At 58.2% G+C, this 14,259-nt stretch overlaps 2 protein-coding genes across 2 annotated transcripts; both read right to left on the bottom strand.

The window, feature by feature from the left end:
• Positions 1-2,721: 2,721 nt before the first annotated feature.
• Positions 2,722-4,888, bottom strand: LOC111161492 (ZFP36 ring finger protein). Its single transcript, XM_022525188.1, has 2 exons — positions 4,750-4,888; positions 2,722-3,908 (listed from the first exon to the last, which is right to left on the bottom strand). The coding sequence occupies exons 1-2, from the start codon at positions 4,771-4,773 to the stop codon at positions 2,949-2,951; spliced, it is 984 nt and encodes a 327-aa protein (XP_022380896.1). The 5' UTR covers positions 4,774-4,888; the 3' UTR covers positions 2,722-2,948.
• Positions 4,889-10,312: 5,424 nt separating this feature from the next.
• Positions 10,313-14,234, bottom strand: LOC111161379 (mediator complex subunit 29). The gene is made up of 4 exons (XM_022525001.1): positions 13,907-14,234; positions 13,138-13,196; positions 12,794-12,878; positions 10,313-10,629 (listed from the first exon to the last, which is right to left on the bottom strand). The coding sequence occupies exons 1-4, from the start codon at positions 14,120-14,122 to the stop codon at positions 10,387-10,389; spliced, it is 603 nt and encodes a 200-aa protein (XP_022380709.1). The 5' UTR covers positions 14,123-14,234; the 3' UTR covers positions 10,313-10,386.
• Positions 14,235-14,259: the final 25 nt, after the last annotated feature.

Here is a 14,259-nt window from a genome sequence, read left to right as displayed (position 1 = left end):
TGAATGTCACCGAGAGAGTAGAGTTGGGAGGATGAGGGTGACAGAGCTTCAGTGTGGGTTGTAATAATAGTAGTCAAATATCATTTCACTGAGGAGGCATCTGAGCAGAGACCTAAAGGAGGGGAGCAAGCCATGGGGATACCTGGGGGAATATTCCAGGCAGAGGTAGAAGCCAGTGCAAAGGCCCTGGGGCTGAAGCAGCAGGTCAGGTATATTGGTGAGCAGCCAGAAAGCCAGTGTGACTAGAGCAATAGTGGCCAAAGAGCCAGGCCATGTAAGCTGGTGAGGACTTAGGACTTTGCCTTTTATGTGATCTTACCGACTCAAGTGTTAGGACAGGTTCCCTGTGGTTGTCTTGTTGGGGAGTGGGGAGAGACTGAGTGTAGGTCCTGAGCCAGTAAAACCAGGAAGGGGGGGTGTTAGGAAGGTTCAGATGGAAGATGGTGCTGGGTAAGACCAGGGTGGCAGCCGCAGGAGGCAGGTAGATCTATGGAGAAGGTGAATCAGACAGAATTGCTAGTGGGCTGGGGTGTGGGTTTGACAAAGAGGAGTCAAGGGAGCTCCCCGGTGTTTGGCACTGATAGCTGGGGGTAGGGGTCATTTTCTCAAATGAGGTTTTTGTTCTTAGAAGGGGCAGGAAAATCTCTTCTTGCTAAGGGAAGGACCAGAGATGTCAGTTTCTTGTTCTTTCAGTGTCTGTAAATGTCTCTGCATGGCATGTTCTTGCTTTCTGCCTCCCCAATGTCTTTGGGTCTCCGTGTTTCTTTTACTCCAACCCTTTCCCCTACGTCTGGGGATCTGAAACCTTTCCCAAAAATGAGGGGAGGAAGGGCAGTTTCCGGGAAGAGGAGATCAATGGTCAGGACCTGCCAGTGGGCAAGGAGAGAGAGCCAAAGAAGAGAGGGCAAGGAGGCAGGAGGAAGCGAGGGGAGAATGCAGAGGAGGGGAAGGGGTTGGAGAGGGTGAACACCAGCAAGAGGGAGCAGAGTGGTGGGGAGGAGAGGTGGAACCGAGGAGACAGTGAGTGAGTGAGAGGCCGGGAGGAAAAGGGTGGAGAGGGGAGGAAGGGGGAGGAGAAGGGAGAGGAAGAGGGGAACTGAAGAAAAGAGAGGAGGGGGTAAGGGACAGGGTGGTGGGGGCTGAAAGGGGAACATGTTAAAAAGGGGAAAGGGAGAGGACTACTGGGGGAGGGGAAGAGTTGGAGAGGGCGAGGGGAAGACCGGCGCAGGCGGGGAGGGGAGGAGGAACTGGCAGGGGGGAGGGTGGGGAGAGGAGAGGGGAAGTGGGGGAGAGAAAAAGAAGGGGGGGAAAGGGGCAGGGGGGGCGGAGGAGGCGGCGGAAGGGGGGCGGGGCGCCAGCGCTGACGCGGGGCGGCTTCCGGGCGCAGGGCGGCCGGCTCCCCCGCCCCAGGGTGGTTCCCGCCGCCTGTTGCCTTGTATGGTCCGAGGACGCCGCAGTACCCGGGGCCCCGCCCGACGCGGTCCCGACCCACAGTCGGGCCTAGCGGGCCCGACCCCCACCCCGGCCCCTCCTTGGGGCGCGAGCCCTCTAGCTTCCAAGACCCCCAAAGGCCGAGATCCCGCAATGCCGGACTTCTCGAGTCCCGACGGGCCAAGACTGCAGTTCCGAGGTTCTGGGGGCCCGGAAAGCCAGAATGCTGCGTTTTGCTGCCCCTGTTAAGTTTTCGGAGACACCGAGGAGCTAGAATTCTAAGTCGCCGAGACTACCTCGCAGATTCTGGAATCAGGCTTTCAAGCCGCCTCCCCCGGGGTTCCAAAAGCCCGAGTCCCCCGGGCTTTCACGTCCTGGAACGCCGGGTGGTAGGACCCCGGGACGCCCCGACTTTAGGGGTGCCCCCTCCCCCACCCGCCGCGCCGCCCCCGTCTGTCCTGGGCTCGTGCCCCGGCACATTCCGTCCTCTCCGCTCCGCCCCTCCCTCCTCCCTCGGCCCCGTGGGGACGGAAACATGCTGTCCCCGCCCGCGCCCGGCCGCGAGCTGGGTCAATGAGCTCGGCTGGACGGGAGCGCCCGCGCCCCCACGCTCCGGGAACTGGCTCTCCGAGTTCCTAGGGTGACCTCACCTGGGCCCCACCCTCTCAGGTGAACTGCCGGGCCGGGTGACGTCACTTCCTGCCAGGTAAGCGCCGCGGGCGGCTCGGTCTGCGCGGGGGCTTTGGAGAGCGATCGGTCTCCCGCACCTATCCCGCTTCTGAGAGCCCACGTCACCCTCCCCGCTCTTCACTGCTTCTAGACCGCGGAAAACCCGGGATTCCAGTTTACACACAGATTCCTTTTATTTAAAAATTCCAAAAACCACAAAAATAAACTTTCAACAATATATTACTTAATATATTATAGTATACTTATAACAATAATTATTCCATCGTTTCCAATATTACAAAAAGGAGGAAGAAAAATACAAGGGAAGCAGACGACCCATATATATAAATACTATAAAATCTAATAGAATAAATAAAGTCGTCATAAATAAGGGGCCCAATGGGTGGGGTGGGGGTGTTTGGCAATGGCTTTGGCTACTTGCTTTTGGAGGGAAATTTGAGCACCAGGATTCCCCCTCAGGGGGAGGCTCCAGTCACCACCAGGCACCGGAACCTCAGGGTCTAGGAGAAATTGGAAGGGGGCAGTGGGAGCCTACTATTCACAGCATTGGGAAAGGGAGGGGTGGGTAGAGAGCTCACTGCCTTCCTCAAATCTGCTACATTTTTTTTTTTTTACAAGACCCCAGAAAACACTCCTTCCCCCAACACCATGAACACAGAGCTTGCACACTGGGGACCTGCCCCAGCATGGGGTCAGGGGAGTGGGTTAATGCACTTCGGAAGGTGGGGGAAGGCTATGTGATTGAGTCCCCCGGTTCCCCGGAACCCCCAGCAGAAGAGAAATGGCCCCCTTGAGATCCAGCTGATCTGTACCGGGTGGGGCACCTGTCACTCAGACACCGAAATACGGTTGAAGATGGGAAGTCGCCGGGGGGCTGCAGCTGCAGGCGGCTGGGGGGGCCCAAAAACCCCAGCCTCGAAGACAGGTGAGTCGGATCCCCCCAGGCTGCTGCCACTGCTGGCATATTCATCAGGATCAGATCCCAGGGAGTGTGCAGAGGGGCTCCGAGCCAGGCCACCCAAGGGTCCCCAGACGCTACTAGTGGTAGCCCTTCGACAGGAGGGGCAACAGGCTGGGGTGGGGTCCCTTCGGGCCACTGGGGTCCCAGGGGCAGCAGAGAAGGCAGAGGGTGAAAGTGGAAGGTCCCCAGGTGGTGGTGGTGGGGAGCTGGAGGGAGAGAAGGAGCAGGAGGACAGGGAAGGGCCTGCCAGGCCTGCCGGTGGCGGTGATGTCCGGCGGCCGGAGGGCAGGCCTGAGAAGCTGATGCTTTGGCGCAGCACAGGGGGGTGGCCCGGGGCAGCCAGATCTTCATTGAGGTTGTGGATGAAGTGGCAGCGGGAGCCGTAGGGGCAGCGGCCCTGGAGGTAGAACTTGTGGCAGAGTTCGGTCTTGTACTTGGGGTGGCGGCTGGCCTGACGCAGCTCCCCCAGACCATGGGCAAACTGGCACTTGGCCCCATAGCGGCAGCGCCCGCTCTCCGAGAAGGTCCGACAGAGCTCAGTCTTGTACCGGGATGAGGTGGTGGGGGTTGCAGTAGGTGAGGTGGGTGAGGGCGTCAGTTCAGGGCCCGGGCGGGGAGCCAGGGGGGCGAAACCCGGGGGTGGTGGCACCCAGCCACAGCTTCGACCCTCCACCAGGCTGGTGGAGCGGCCAGGCAGGCGGGCACCCACCCCAGCCGGGTTGTTGTCGGATGAGCTGAGGCTCCAGAGTCCCGAGGAGGCCCAGCTTGGGCTGGACTCGGTCTCTCCGTGGTCAGATAGCAGGTCAGGGCTCATCGACACGAGGCTCTGTGGGAACAGGGATTGGTTAAGACACCGAAAATGCTGGGTGACGCCCCACCACAGCTGCAGGGCACCTAAGAGCTTGCCAGTCCGGTTTGTGGGCTCCCGGCCTGAGCCCCACCTGCGCACATTAAAATATGGGTGTCGGATCGCAGGGATCTCGATTGGGACGTTCTGAGCTTCCTTGCGACAGCAGCCTATCCCGAGGGATCCAGGCACCCCAGCTCCCCTGACTTGATCCCTGACTGGATCAAGAGGAGAACCCCAGAGTCAGGCAACACCACTGTCCTCCCAGTTTCGAGCCTCTGGGCCCCTCGGGATCTGACCCCGCGCATGGGGTTCTCCAGTTTCACAACCGGAGAAGCAGACAAACTTAACCCCGGAATCGGGATCTCTTCGGTTTTAGAGTTCCCACAGTTCCTCGCTGGGTCAAGGGGTGGAGAGACAGAAGTCGGCTTCCCCTTACCCGGAGACTCCAACCCCAGAAACGCCTCCGCGCAAAACCGCGCCCTGAGCAACTACTAGGGGGTAAGCCAGGTGTGGGGCCATTTCCGCCTCCAGACAGCCCGGGTCTGAAAAAAGTCCTCCAACTTCCTATCTCCAAGGCCACCCCACCAGTGTTGCGGTGGAGACCCGAAAGTCGCGAGCTCCGTCTGCACCTCCCGAGACGCGCACTGGTCTGAGAAGGGAAGCAGGAACCCCGGGCCAGAGTGTGCGACTCTCCCGAGCTGCAGTTTGAGAAGGGAGCCGGAGGTCCCGGTCCCGGACTTTTCGGCGCTAGCGAGCCCTAGTTTAAGAAGGGAGTCAGGCCAGAGGGCTCCAGGGATGTCGGTCGGCGGAGGCTCACCTCGTAGATGGCGGAGAGATCCATGGCGGCGCGAACGGCCGATGGGCTGAGGATTCGGCCAAAAGTGGGAGCGCTGAAGTCAGGCTGCGGTTGGCTGGCGGAGCGGTATTTTTATAGAGGCGGTGGAAAGAGGCGTGGCCACGGGGGTGGGTGGAGCCAGGAGGGGCGCTTCCCGGACGCGCGCCCCCAGCAAGGCCCGCCCGGCCCCCCGGCCCCCGGCCAAGACGAACCCGAGCCTGGCCCGCGGGCGGCCCCGACCCAGCGGGGAGTGTCCAGGGTGGGGAGGGTGGTGGTGGTGTCGGCCCAATTTTCAGGGCTGGAGACCGAGGCGCGGAGAGTCGAACTGCGCCTTGGTGGGGGGCAGGGCTCCCGGGGGAATTGACACGGGCAGAGGCCAAGAGGGCGTGCGCCGGAGAGGCGGACGGGGGCGGAGAGAGAAAGAGACAGAAATGGAGAGACCCAAAGAGAAAAACACACAGAGAGACAGAGGTGGCGAGAGAGACACACGCAGGGAGATGTAGACACGGAGGGTGAGACAGGGCAGGGAGAGGAGAAGTTGGGAGACAGAAAGGACATGTTAGAGTTTCCGAGAGACAAACCCGAAGCGGGAAGCGAGAAGGACCGTCACATAAACAGAAAGTGGGCGGGGGGGGGGGGCAAACACCCCCAAAAAGAAATACCCAGGAGCCGCACGGAGGGGAGACTAACAGGCCAGGTGGAGAATTCTGAGCGCTGCCTGCCTGGCCCGGTCTCACCCCCAAACAACCCGGATCCGGAGAACTTTGATCGCTATCGCCCTTCCCCGACTCGCGGGGGGACTCGCGGGGCAGGGGACGGGGTGTCCCGGATACCTGCGAGGCAGGAAAGGAGCCTCTCCTCACGCAGATAGTGAACGGCCCTCGGATCGTTTGCTCTGGGCTAAGCACTGTTCTTTGAAAGTGCTTTACATACGTTAACTCTCGGACGTATTATGCCCATTTTACACACCCGGAAGCCCAGGCACAGAAAGGCCAAGTTACTGTGCTAGTGCCTCTTACTAAGAGTTGGCCCTCTGAGAAAACTCAAGATTGGAAAGGGGGAAGTCTTATTGTGGTGGAGGGTTGCCTTGATGGAAAGTCGTTTGGAGGTGGAAGAAATGGGTCATGCCCCCAACTAATGGTCGCATGGGTGTCTTTTAAAGGGGTGAGCCTTGAGAGAACTCTTAACTTGCCAGGGTGGCTCCCCACGTTGGCAAGTCTGTTATTGTCAAGGGGGGGTGCCCTGAGTGACACTCTGTTACAGGGACCTGGGAAGAAAGTTTACTTTTAAGGGGATCTTGGTGAGCTGGCTGTCCTGAGTGAAAACTCGGGGGTAGAAATCATTGCCACGGAGTGCAGTTACAAAGGTGGAAAGTTTGTTTATGCAAGCTGCGACCGCGGGCTCGTATTGAGGTGGGAAGAATCCACCAGGCACACCGAGTTGCCTCGTCGGACAGAACTCAGGGGAATCCCTGGTGCGGCGCTTTCTGGGGCTGAGGGGCCTTCCCGGCCAATCCCGTGAGCTGGGCGGCTGCGGGCGGCTTTGGCACGGTTGCAGCCTCCCGCTCGACCGTGACTCATTCGCAAGGGGCGGGGGAGGGGGTGCTTCCTGGAAGCCGTGACGAGGAGGCTCGACCCGGACGCCCGGGTTTCTCTCCTGTAACCAGGGCTTGTGTCGCCTGTAAACAACAGCCTCGAGGACAACGGGGGAAAAAAGGGAAAAGGGAGGTGCATGGTACCCGCCTCCTGGCTGGGTTCCAAATCCTTGTGCCGCTAGTAGGACTGAGGCGGCGGGAAAACCGGAGGTGGGGGGACACCCCGGGGTCTCCGGCGTCTGGCTTGGCTCCGGCTGCGATGCTGGGGGAGTTTCGATTCCCTAGAGACTGGGAGCATTTCCCATCCCTGAGTCAGGCTGACCCCCTCCCCTGTCCTATCTGCTTAGTCATCGGCCCCAGAGCCAGGACGCTTGGGATTGGGCGACGCTCGAAGAGGTTGGACAGGGAGCTTTGCGCGGGGAAGGGCCGACCCTCCACCGAAACGCAGACGGGTGGGACCCCGGGCCCTGGCCCCTTCTTGCTCATATCGACGGGTCCGGGTCTCCAAACCACTTCTCTGCTCAGATCCAGGAGACCGAGCCTCCAGTCTCTCCTACGTCAGATCCCCAAGTCCGGGCGCCCAACCCCCTTTCTCTCTCTCTAGTCCAAGTCCGAGCCCCCAGCCTCTCCCCAGTCCCGTCTAGGAGCCTAGCTCCCATCCCCCTGCCCACCCCGTCCAGGCCCCAGACGCCCGGCCCGGGAGGAAGTTCAGGGCAGGACTCCTCCCCGCTCCCCACGTAGCCAGCGGGAAAATCCGTGGCCCCTGTGGCGGCCGGGAATCCCCTCTGGAATGACGGTGGGGAAGGGGATGGCCGGGGTCCCCCGCGGGGTGCGGCGGCGGGGTGGGGGGGATAGCTCCTGGGCGGGCCGAGCGAGGAGGAAAGGGGCGGAAACCCGAGCGGCTAAAAATACGGCGGGCACTTCCGGCCTAGGGGGAGGGGAACGGAGAGCAGAGTTTCCAGAAAAACAAGCGGGGACGGGAAACGCGGGGGTGTGAGAGTCGGTGCTAGTGCGCGGGCGAGCGGGGGAGCGTGTACTCGCGGCACGTGTGCGCGCCTGGCGTACCCGGGCCGAGTGTGCAACTGCGGGGCCAGCCTGGGGGGGGGGCGTGCCCGACGTTGTGTGGCTGGTGTGTGTGTGTACTGCAGGTGCGAACGTGTGTGGGGGGGCGTGCCAGAGGGATGTGTGTGTGTGTGTATACTGTAGGTGCGAAAGTGTGCGTCCTGGTGTGGCTGGGTGCAGTTAGTGCAAGTAGGTGCGGGACACCAGTATGCATGCCCCGTTTGCGGTGTGAGGGCTGTGTCCTTACAGTCTTGCCCGCCATGGCTGTGTGAACACATGTGTAAAACCACCTGCGCCTGTGTGGTTGACTCTACTGTTTACTTTAGCCATCTCCGGGTGTGGGAGCGTGTACTCAACTGCAGCTGTCTTCCGGGTGGCCGTCGTTTGTGACTTACATATCTAGCTGCACATCTGTGGCACTCAGAGCCACTATGGGATCTGGAGAGACCAAGAGTAGGGAACTCCTTGAGGAGCCCCCGGTGCGAGTCTGGCTGGCCGGGGCCTTCTGGCCTGAGGAGGAGCTGTGTGCGAGCATCTCTGTGACTGTAGCAAGCCGTGGCTGCGTGTGTAGCGAAGTGTTTCCAAGTGTCTGTGTCCTTATTTGGTGTGAGGCTAAGAACACCAGAGGCCAGAATCTGGATGCAGTTCCTCGGAGGCCCAGTCACAAGGCAGTGAAACTAGTGAACTTCGGTTCCTGACGTCTGCGATGCACATGATGGGGAGGGTGGTGGGTCACCAGTTGCCGCCTCCATAGGCAGAGCCGAGGCACACACACACACACTTGTACCTAAGAAACATTATCTGTCCCCAGCTAAGGCTGCTTTCAGTAATGTTGAGCTGTGGGTTAGGGCTGAGTCAGCCTGTGATGGGCAAAGTCTGCGATGGGGTGAAAGATAGTGGGTTAAGTGGTGATTAGAGAGTTGTTTGTATATTCATGCGGTTGGATTATTCCTTTTAGAGTCTGTGGGACTGTCTGTCACTGGGCCAGAGAACCTGGGGACACCATGATTGTAGGGTGGTGGGCTATGCTGTTCTCTGCCGAGGAGGGGGGGGCGTGTTGCACCTGTGTCCCTATGGTCTGTTGTGCCCCACGTGGCTGTGGTTCTCATGTACACCTTTTCCTGGAGCGTGTGGTTGTGCACTAGGCTGTATAATCCCCCTCTGGGTCTAATAATTTGGTAAAAATCTCGCTAAGGACCTTCGTGACATGCAACAATTCTTCTAACCCTGTCCCTGCACTCTGGTCCAGGCCTCCACATTGTCCCATAAACACATCAGCACATTCCTGCCTCAGGGTCTTTGCACTTGCTACTCTTCTCCCTGGGATGCTCTTTCTCCAAATGCCCACATGCCTATTCCCTCTCCTTCGAGTCTGCTCCAGTACCGCCTTCTCAGTGAGGACTTCGTGACCTCTGCCAAGGACTTTCCCCCCCCAAATAAATCTTAACCACTTATTTAACAAGTAATTAGACCATGATAATAATGAATCCCCACAGACCACTACCCAACCTAAGCTCTCAGACTTTTTTTTTTTTAACAAAGTAACATAATTCTCCAACCACATATCCTGCATTTGTGTCAGATTTATTCCTGTGTACAGCATCTTCAGCTAGTGTCTGAGACTGGTCTATTGCCCTTCCTGGGGGCCTGCCCTACATGCCTGGCTCTTTAAGAAACTTCCTGGGATGTGTACAAACGCACACACACAGGGGGCTGGCCATTTCCCAGGACTCCAGTGTGGGGACTTGAGCTCTGGGTGAATCACAGGTCTCTATAGTTCCAGGCTTTCCTTGCAGATGTGGGGTCCAGGACAGGACGCCTTTGGGAGGCAAGATGGCAACCAGGGCAGAGAAGGTGTTGGGTGGGGCAGTCCCGCAACCAGGCTGACTCACTAGAGCCTTTCATACCCCAACAGCTGGGCCTGGGCTGGTAGCTCCGCCTTGCACTTGCCCAGGCCTGAAAGCCATGGCTGAGCTCCCAAAACTTGCTCTCAGGGAAGAGGGGAGGCTGGTGGGCCACTCCTTCCCTGAAGCCCCCTCGCCAAAGCCTGCTTCCTGGAGCTGGGGCCCAGGCGCCTGGGTTCTTCCCCAGGACTGATGATTCACCCCTGCTAGGGCCTTTTCACTTCTCCTTTGGGGCTAAAAATACAGGGACCCAGGCATCCAGCTGGGCTAGGCTTTACCACGGATTGCACAATGCCCCTCGTTTGAGTGCTGCTGACGCAGACTCTGGGTTCGGGTGGGGGAGTGAGTTGCTCTCAGACCAGGCACGCTGAGGTCAGGGCCTAGAACCCCTTCACTTCCCCTTTCCTGGGCTGAGGACCTGGGGGCTGGGCTGACATGGGAGGTGCTGGGGATCTGTGGACTTGGCTGTGGGCCGTCAAAATGAAACTCCTTCCCCTGGCCCCAGGTAACCAAGGGGTCTGGCTCCCAGAATCCAGCCCCCTTCAGAACAGAGGCCCAGTTAGGAACCGGGAGCAGAAGGGAACAAAAGAGGACTAAAACAGAGATGGTCAGAGACAGGACCAGAGAGGCAGAGAGACAGAGACAAAAAGAGATCAAATGACAGATAACAACTGACCCATGCCTTAGAAACACACTAGAGACAGCTAGAAAAAGCAGCAAACACAGAGACCCCACCCCCAACGGACAAAATCAGGAAGGACTGAAGGAGAGAGGCAGGTCTGGGCTCTCTGCCCAGGCCAGGCCTGGGGAGAGCCCTAGTAAGAGGTCATCCACAGACAGTCCAAAGTGCATCCTGGGCTAGGCAGGAGAGCAGGCTGCCTGGAGGCGGCGAGGCCCCGCCCTGCACGCTCCCTGCTGGCCTCTGCTGCCCCCTGCTGGCTCCGGCCACAGGGCTCAGGCGGGAAGAAAAGGCAGAGACTGAGGCTGCTTTCAGGTCACTCTTCATTCCCTCCCCGTCCCCTTCCCCCCGAGGCCCGCCCCACTCCCAGCCCTGCCAGCTCACAGGGTGCCCCCGGGGCCAGTAGGTGGTGCAGGCGTCTTGCCTGTAACCTTGTTGGCGCAGTCCAGCAGAGCGGTGTGAATGTCCTTGGCACAAGCAATCTGGGCTTTGATGACTGCCAGGTACTGCGGGTAGGGCAGGCTGTCAGGCTGCACTGCATCCGGTTTGGTGGCCGTGGGCACCAGAGTGGGAGAGTGCTTGGCACTGTCGCAACTCTGGGACAGGCACTCGTGGGCCAGGCGCTGTGGACGGGCAGGCAAGGTGCGGCTTCAGTGTCACTCCTGGTGCTGCCACCCCGACCCCAAGGGCCAGCCTGGGGTAGCCTGCTTGGACCTCTGGACTCCCGGGGGCTTGGAGTCAGAGCCTGGCCCTGTCGACCACATGCTCGGCGACCCTGAGGCACACAGCTGCTTCTCTCTGAGTCTGTTTCCTCCTTTGCAAAACAAAATGGGTTTAACAACTGCCTTTGCTACCTTGTCAGGTGAGAACAGGGAGACCAGCGTGGGAGACAGCCACAGTCCCAGCACATCACGCTGCAAATGTCAGCTGCCATTACTGGGACTGTCCTGACTCCAGCCTGGACACTGGCAGTGGCTGCTCTGATGACGCCTGCCCCTGATTTTCCTCCTCCTCCTCTGGCTGCGCTGTCTAGTTATGGCTTACTCAGCCCAAGCCCTACGTGGGGCAGTTCCCAGGTCCCAGCTGCTCTCGTTCTCATGCCACCCACGGCTGTCCCGCCCACATGCACCACTCAGGTGCCACCTCCGCGGTGACACCGCCACACCTGTGTCCCCAGCCTCCCCTGAAATTCCAGAGCTCTCCTGCCCTTCCCACCAAACTGTTCCTCTTCCTGGGTGCCTGTCTCAGGAAGGCCACTGCCATTCCAGCTTGAGCTCCGGGCCTCATCCTGGAGACAGCTCCTCCCACAGTCCGGGCCAGCCCTATGGCTGTACGCAGAGCCTTCGGAGTAGCTTTCCCATCTGCTCTTCCCGGTTTCCTCAGGGTGGTGGTGTAGCCTAGCCCACCTGAGTCCTGTCATGGTTGCCTCCTTGGGCTCCCAGCCTCTACTCTTGGTTCCTCTAAACCATCCTTCACTTGGCAGCCACAGGTATATTCCTAAAAAAGCCAGCACGGCCATGTTCTTCATCCATGGCTCCCCAGCACCCTCAGGGCTGTATTCAAAGTCCAACAAGCTCTGGGGCACCTGGGGGGCTCAGTTGCTTAAGCGTCTAACTTCTGCTCAGGGGATGATTTCATCAGGGTGCTGGGATAGAGCCCCACGTCAGACTTCATGCTCAGCAGGGAGCCTGCTTCTTTCTCCCCCCTGCCCCCCCTGCTCCTGCATGCAATCTCACTCTCAAATAAATAAGAAGTCTTTTTTTTTTTTTTTTTTTTAAGTTTATTTGAGAGAGAGAGAGAGAGCTAGAGAGGGAACACAAGCAGGAGGAGTGGGAGAGGGAGAAGCAGGCTCCCCACAGAGCAGGGAGTCTGATGCGGGACTCCATCCCAGGACCCTGGGATCATGACCTGAGCCAAAGGCAGACGCTTAATCGACTGGTCCAACCAGGCGCCCATAAGTAAGAAATCTTAAAAAAAAATTTCCAACAAGCTCTAATGCTTACTATACCTCAGCTAAACTAAATCTGTGACATTCTTAAAGGGAAATTAAAGTAGAAGCTGTTCCTTCTAGTTGGAACACCTTTCTACTACCACCAGGTTTCTCAAATTCTGACTTTGGCTTCAAACACCAGTTTACAAGGATGATGATACTACAGGGAACGTTTGCCATGTGCTTATTACCCTGTTATGCTTTCTACATACGTGATCTTGCCATCTTTCCCCAAAATCTATTTCTCAAAGGAAAAATCCGAAGCTTGCAGGTAGAGACTGGTGGTCCATGCAGATTCCAGAGGTCTGTGCTCTTAGCCACCCGCCCTCCTCAAAACTCCTGCCCCTCTTCCATTTTTGTTCCAGCCTCAGCTCAGATGCACTCTCTACCAGTAAACTTCCCTGAGTCACCGTCCCCTCCCTGACCCACGCTAGGTAGAGTCAGGTGCCTTTTCTGAGCTTCAACAATCCCCAAGCTTCCCTCATTTTAATCCTGACCTCCCCATCCCCCAGCACCTCCCCCATTACAGCCCTGACTTCTGTGGCCTGGGCTTTTCCTATCACAGCCCTGACCACTCTGAGCTGTCACTATTTGGGGATGTATGTCACCCCCACTGAACCGGAAGCTTAGTGAAGGCAAGGACTGGAGCAACACTGGGTCCCTGGTCTCACATGTGAAGCGCAAGTGTGGCCCCTAGGAGGTGTGCCCAGTGTGTGTCGACTGACTGAATGAAGGTTCCTGAAGACCTGGGGGCAGAGGCAAGGCTGTGATCACCTGCTGTCTAGGAGGCCACTTACCAGGCAGAGCTCCAGCTGGTCACAGAGTGCGTAGAACTCTTCCAGACACTTGTCAAAGCGCTGTATGGGTCCATCACTGCTCTTTCTATAGCCCAGGGGAAGAAGGTGACTGGAGAATGGATTTCCAATCTCTGGAACTTCAGTGGCTACCCAACCAAGTATCCATCAGGAAACCAAGTTTAGGCCCAGAAGCCCCAAGGCAGGGCCTAAGGGACTGTTTTAGAAGAGGCAAAAGAGCAAGGCGGGTCACTAAGGAGTGGGGCTCCGAAATAGAAGGAGGGGGCATAAGTGGGTGGGGATCTGGGTATGAGGTTCTAAGACGAGGGAAAGGGGACTATACTTACTGTCCGTTGTCAATGTTAGTGTTCTGAATCAAGTTCTGGGCTGCAACCTTCATCAAGGTCTATTTAAAAAAAAAAAATGCAGGAAATAGAGAAACAGAAGGGGCACTTTTGGTAGATCTACACTCTTCCTTAAGATCTATTCAATTTCTGGACGCCTGGGTGGCTCTGTCGGTTGAGGGTCTGCCTTTGGCTCAGGTCATCATCCCGGGGTCCTGGGATCCCACCTGCGCCGCGCTCCCTGCTCCGTAGGGAGTCTGCTTCTCCCTCTGCCCCTCCCCCGCTCCCCCTCATGCTTGCTCTGAAATAAATATTTTTTAAAAATCTACTCAATTTCAAGCCTCCTCTTCACTTGGCATCTCTCCTGTCAATCCAGATTAGCAGCTGTATTTCCCCAGAGGCTCGCTCTCACCTAGGGTTCTCCGGGTAATCTCTCCGACAGATTTTACAGTCCTCCCTCACCCACCAATCACAGGCAGAATCTCGGTACAGGCCAGTTCTTTACTCAGGCTTTAACAACCAGGGCCTTGTTTTTCCTTTAATCTCCCTCCCACTCGAGTTGCGGCCATTCCCAGGCCCAACATTCGTGCCGATCCCGTTCACAGGGCAATCCGCAGACCTTCGCTTTGGCCTCATCAGGAGGACCAAATGTCATTCCGCTTCCCTGCCTAACGCTCCTCTGCTCGCTTCCAGACTGAAGAGCCCCTCTGCCTTCCCGCTTGGAACCAGAGAGCCAAATCCCGCCAGCTTCTCGCAGCTCTCAGCCAATCACCTGTAGACTCTCCTTCAACTGCGGGATGAGCATCTTATAACGCTGCACTGGGTCGAAGTCCTGTTGCTGTTGCTGCAAAAGCCCGCTCTGGGCAGACCCCACCAGCTGTGCTGGTGGTTGAGGCTGCTGTTGCGGACCCGGGCCGCCCGACGAACCCGGACCCGATACGCCCGCAGTAGACGAAGCAGCAGCAGCCTGCGGCTGGGACGCAGCCATCTTTCTCAGTTTAGCGCACCGGAAGTGCGCCACAAGCGGTTTTCTCCCTGTTTCTTTTCAGCGTCTTGGTCTCCAGGCCCCGCTTGCTAGTTAGCCCCGCCTCCCAAGCAACTCAGCCAACGGGAGGAAAGAATGAC

Source organism: Enhydra lutris, unplaced genomic scaffold (genome assembly GCF_002288905.1).
Source record: "Enhydra lutris kenyoni isolate GAN:26980312 unplaced genomic scaffold, ASM228890v2 scaffoldscaffold85, whole genome shotgun sequence".
Classification (NCBI taxonomy): domain Eukaryota; kingdom Metazoa; phylum Chordata; class Mammalia; order Carnivora; family Mustelidae; genus Enhydra; species Enhydra lutris.
This window is presented reverse-complemented; position numbering and strand designations above follow the sequence as displayed.

Coding starts and splice junctions, on each gene's coding strand:
- LOC111161379 (XM_022525001.1), bottom strand. CDS start 14,122: ATGGCTGCGTCCCAGCCGCAGGCTGCTGCTGCTTCGTCTACTGCGGGC. Junction 13,197..13,906: donor AGTTGAAGGAGAGTCTACAG/GTGATTGGCTGA, acceptor TTTTTTAAATAG/ACCTTGATGAAGGTTGCAGC. Junction 10,630..12,793: donor ACCAGCTGGAGCTCTGCCTG/GTAAGTGGCCTC, acceptor GCCCGTCCACAG/CGCCTGGCCCACGAGTGCCT.
- LOC111161492 (XM_022525188.1), bottom strand. CDS start 4,773: ATGGATCTCTCCGCCATCTACGAG. Junction 3,909..4,749: donor ATCTCTCCGCCATCTACGAG/GTGAGCCTCCGC, acceptor CTGTTCCCACAG/AGCCTCGTGTCGATGAGCCC.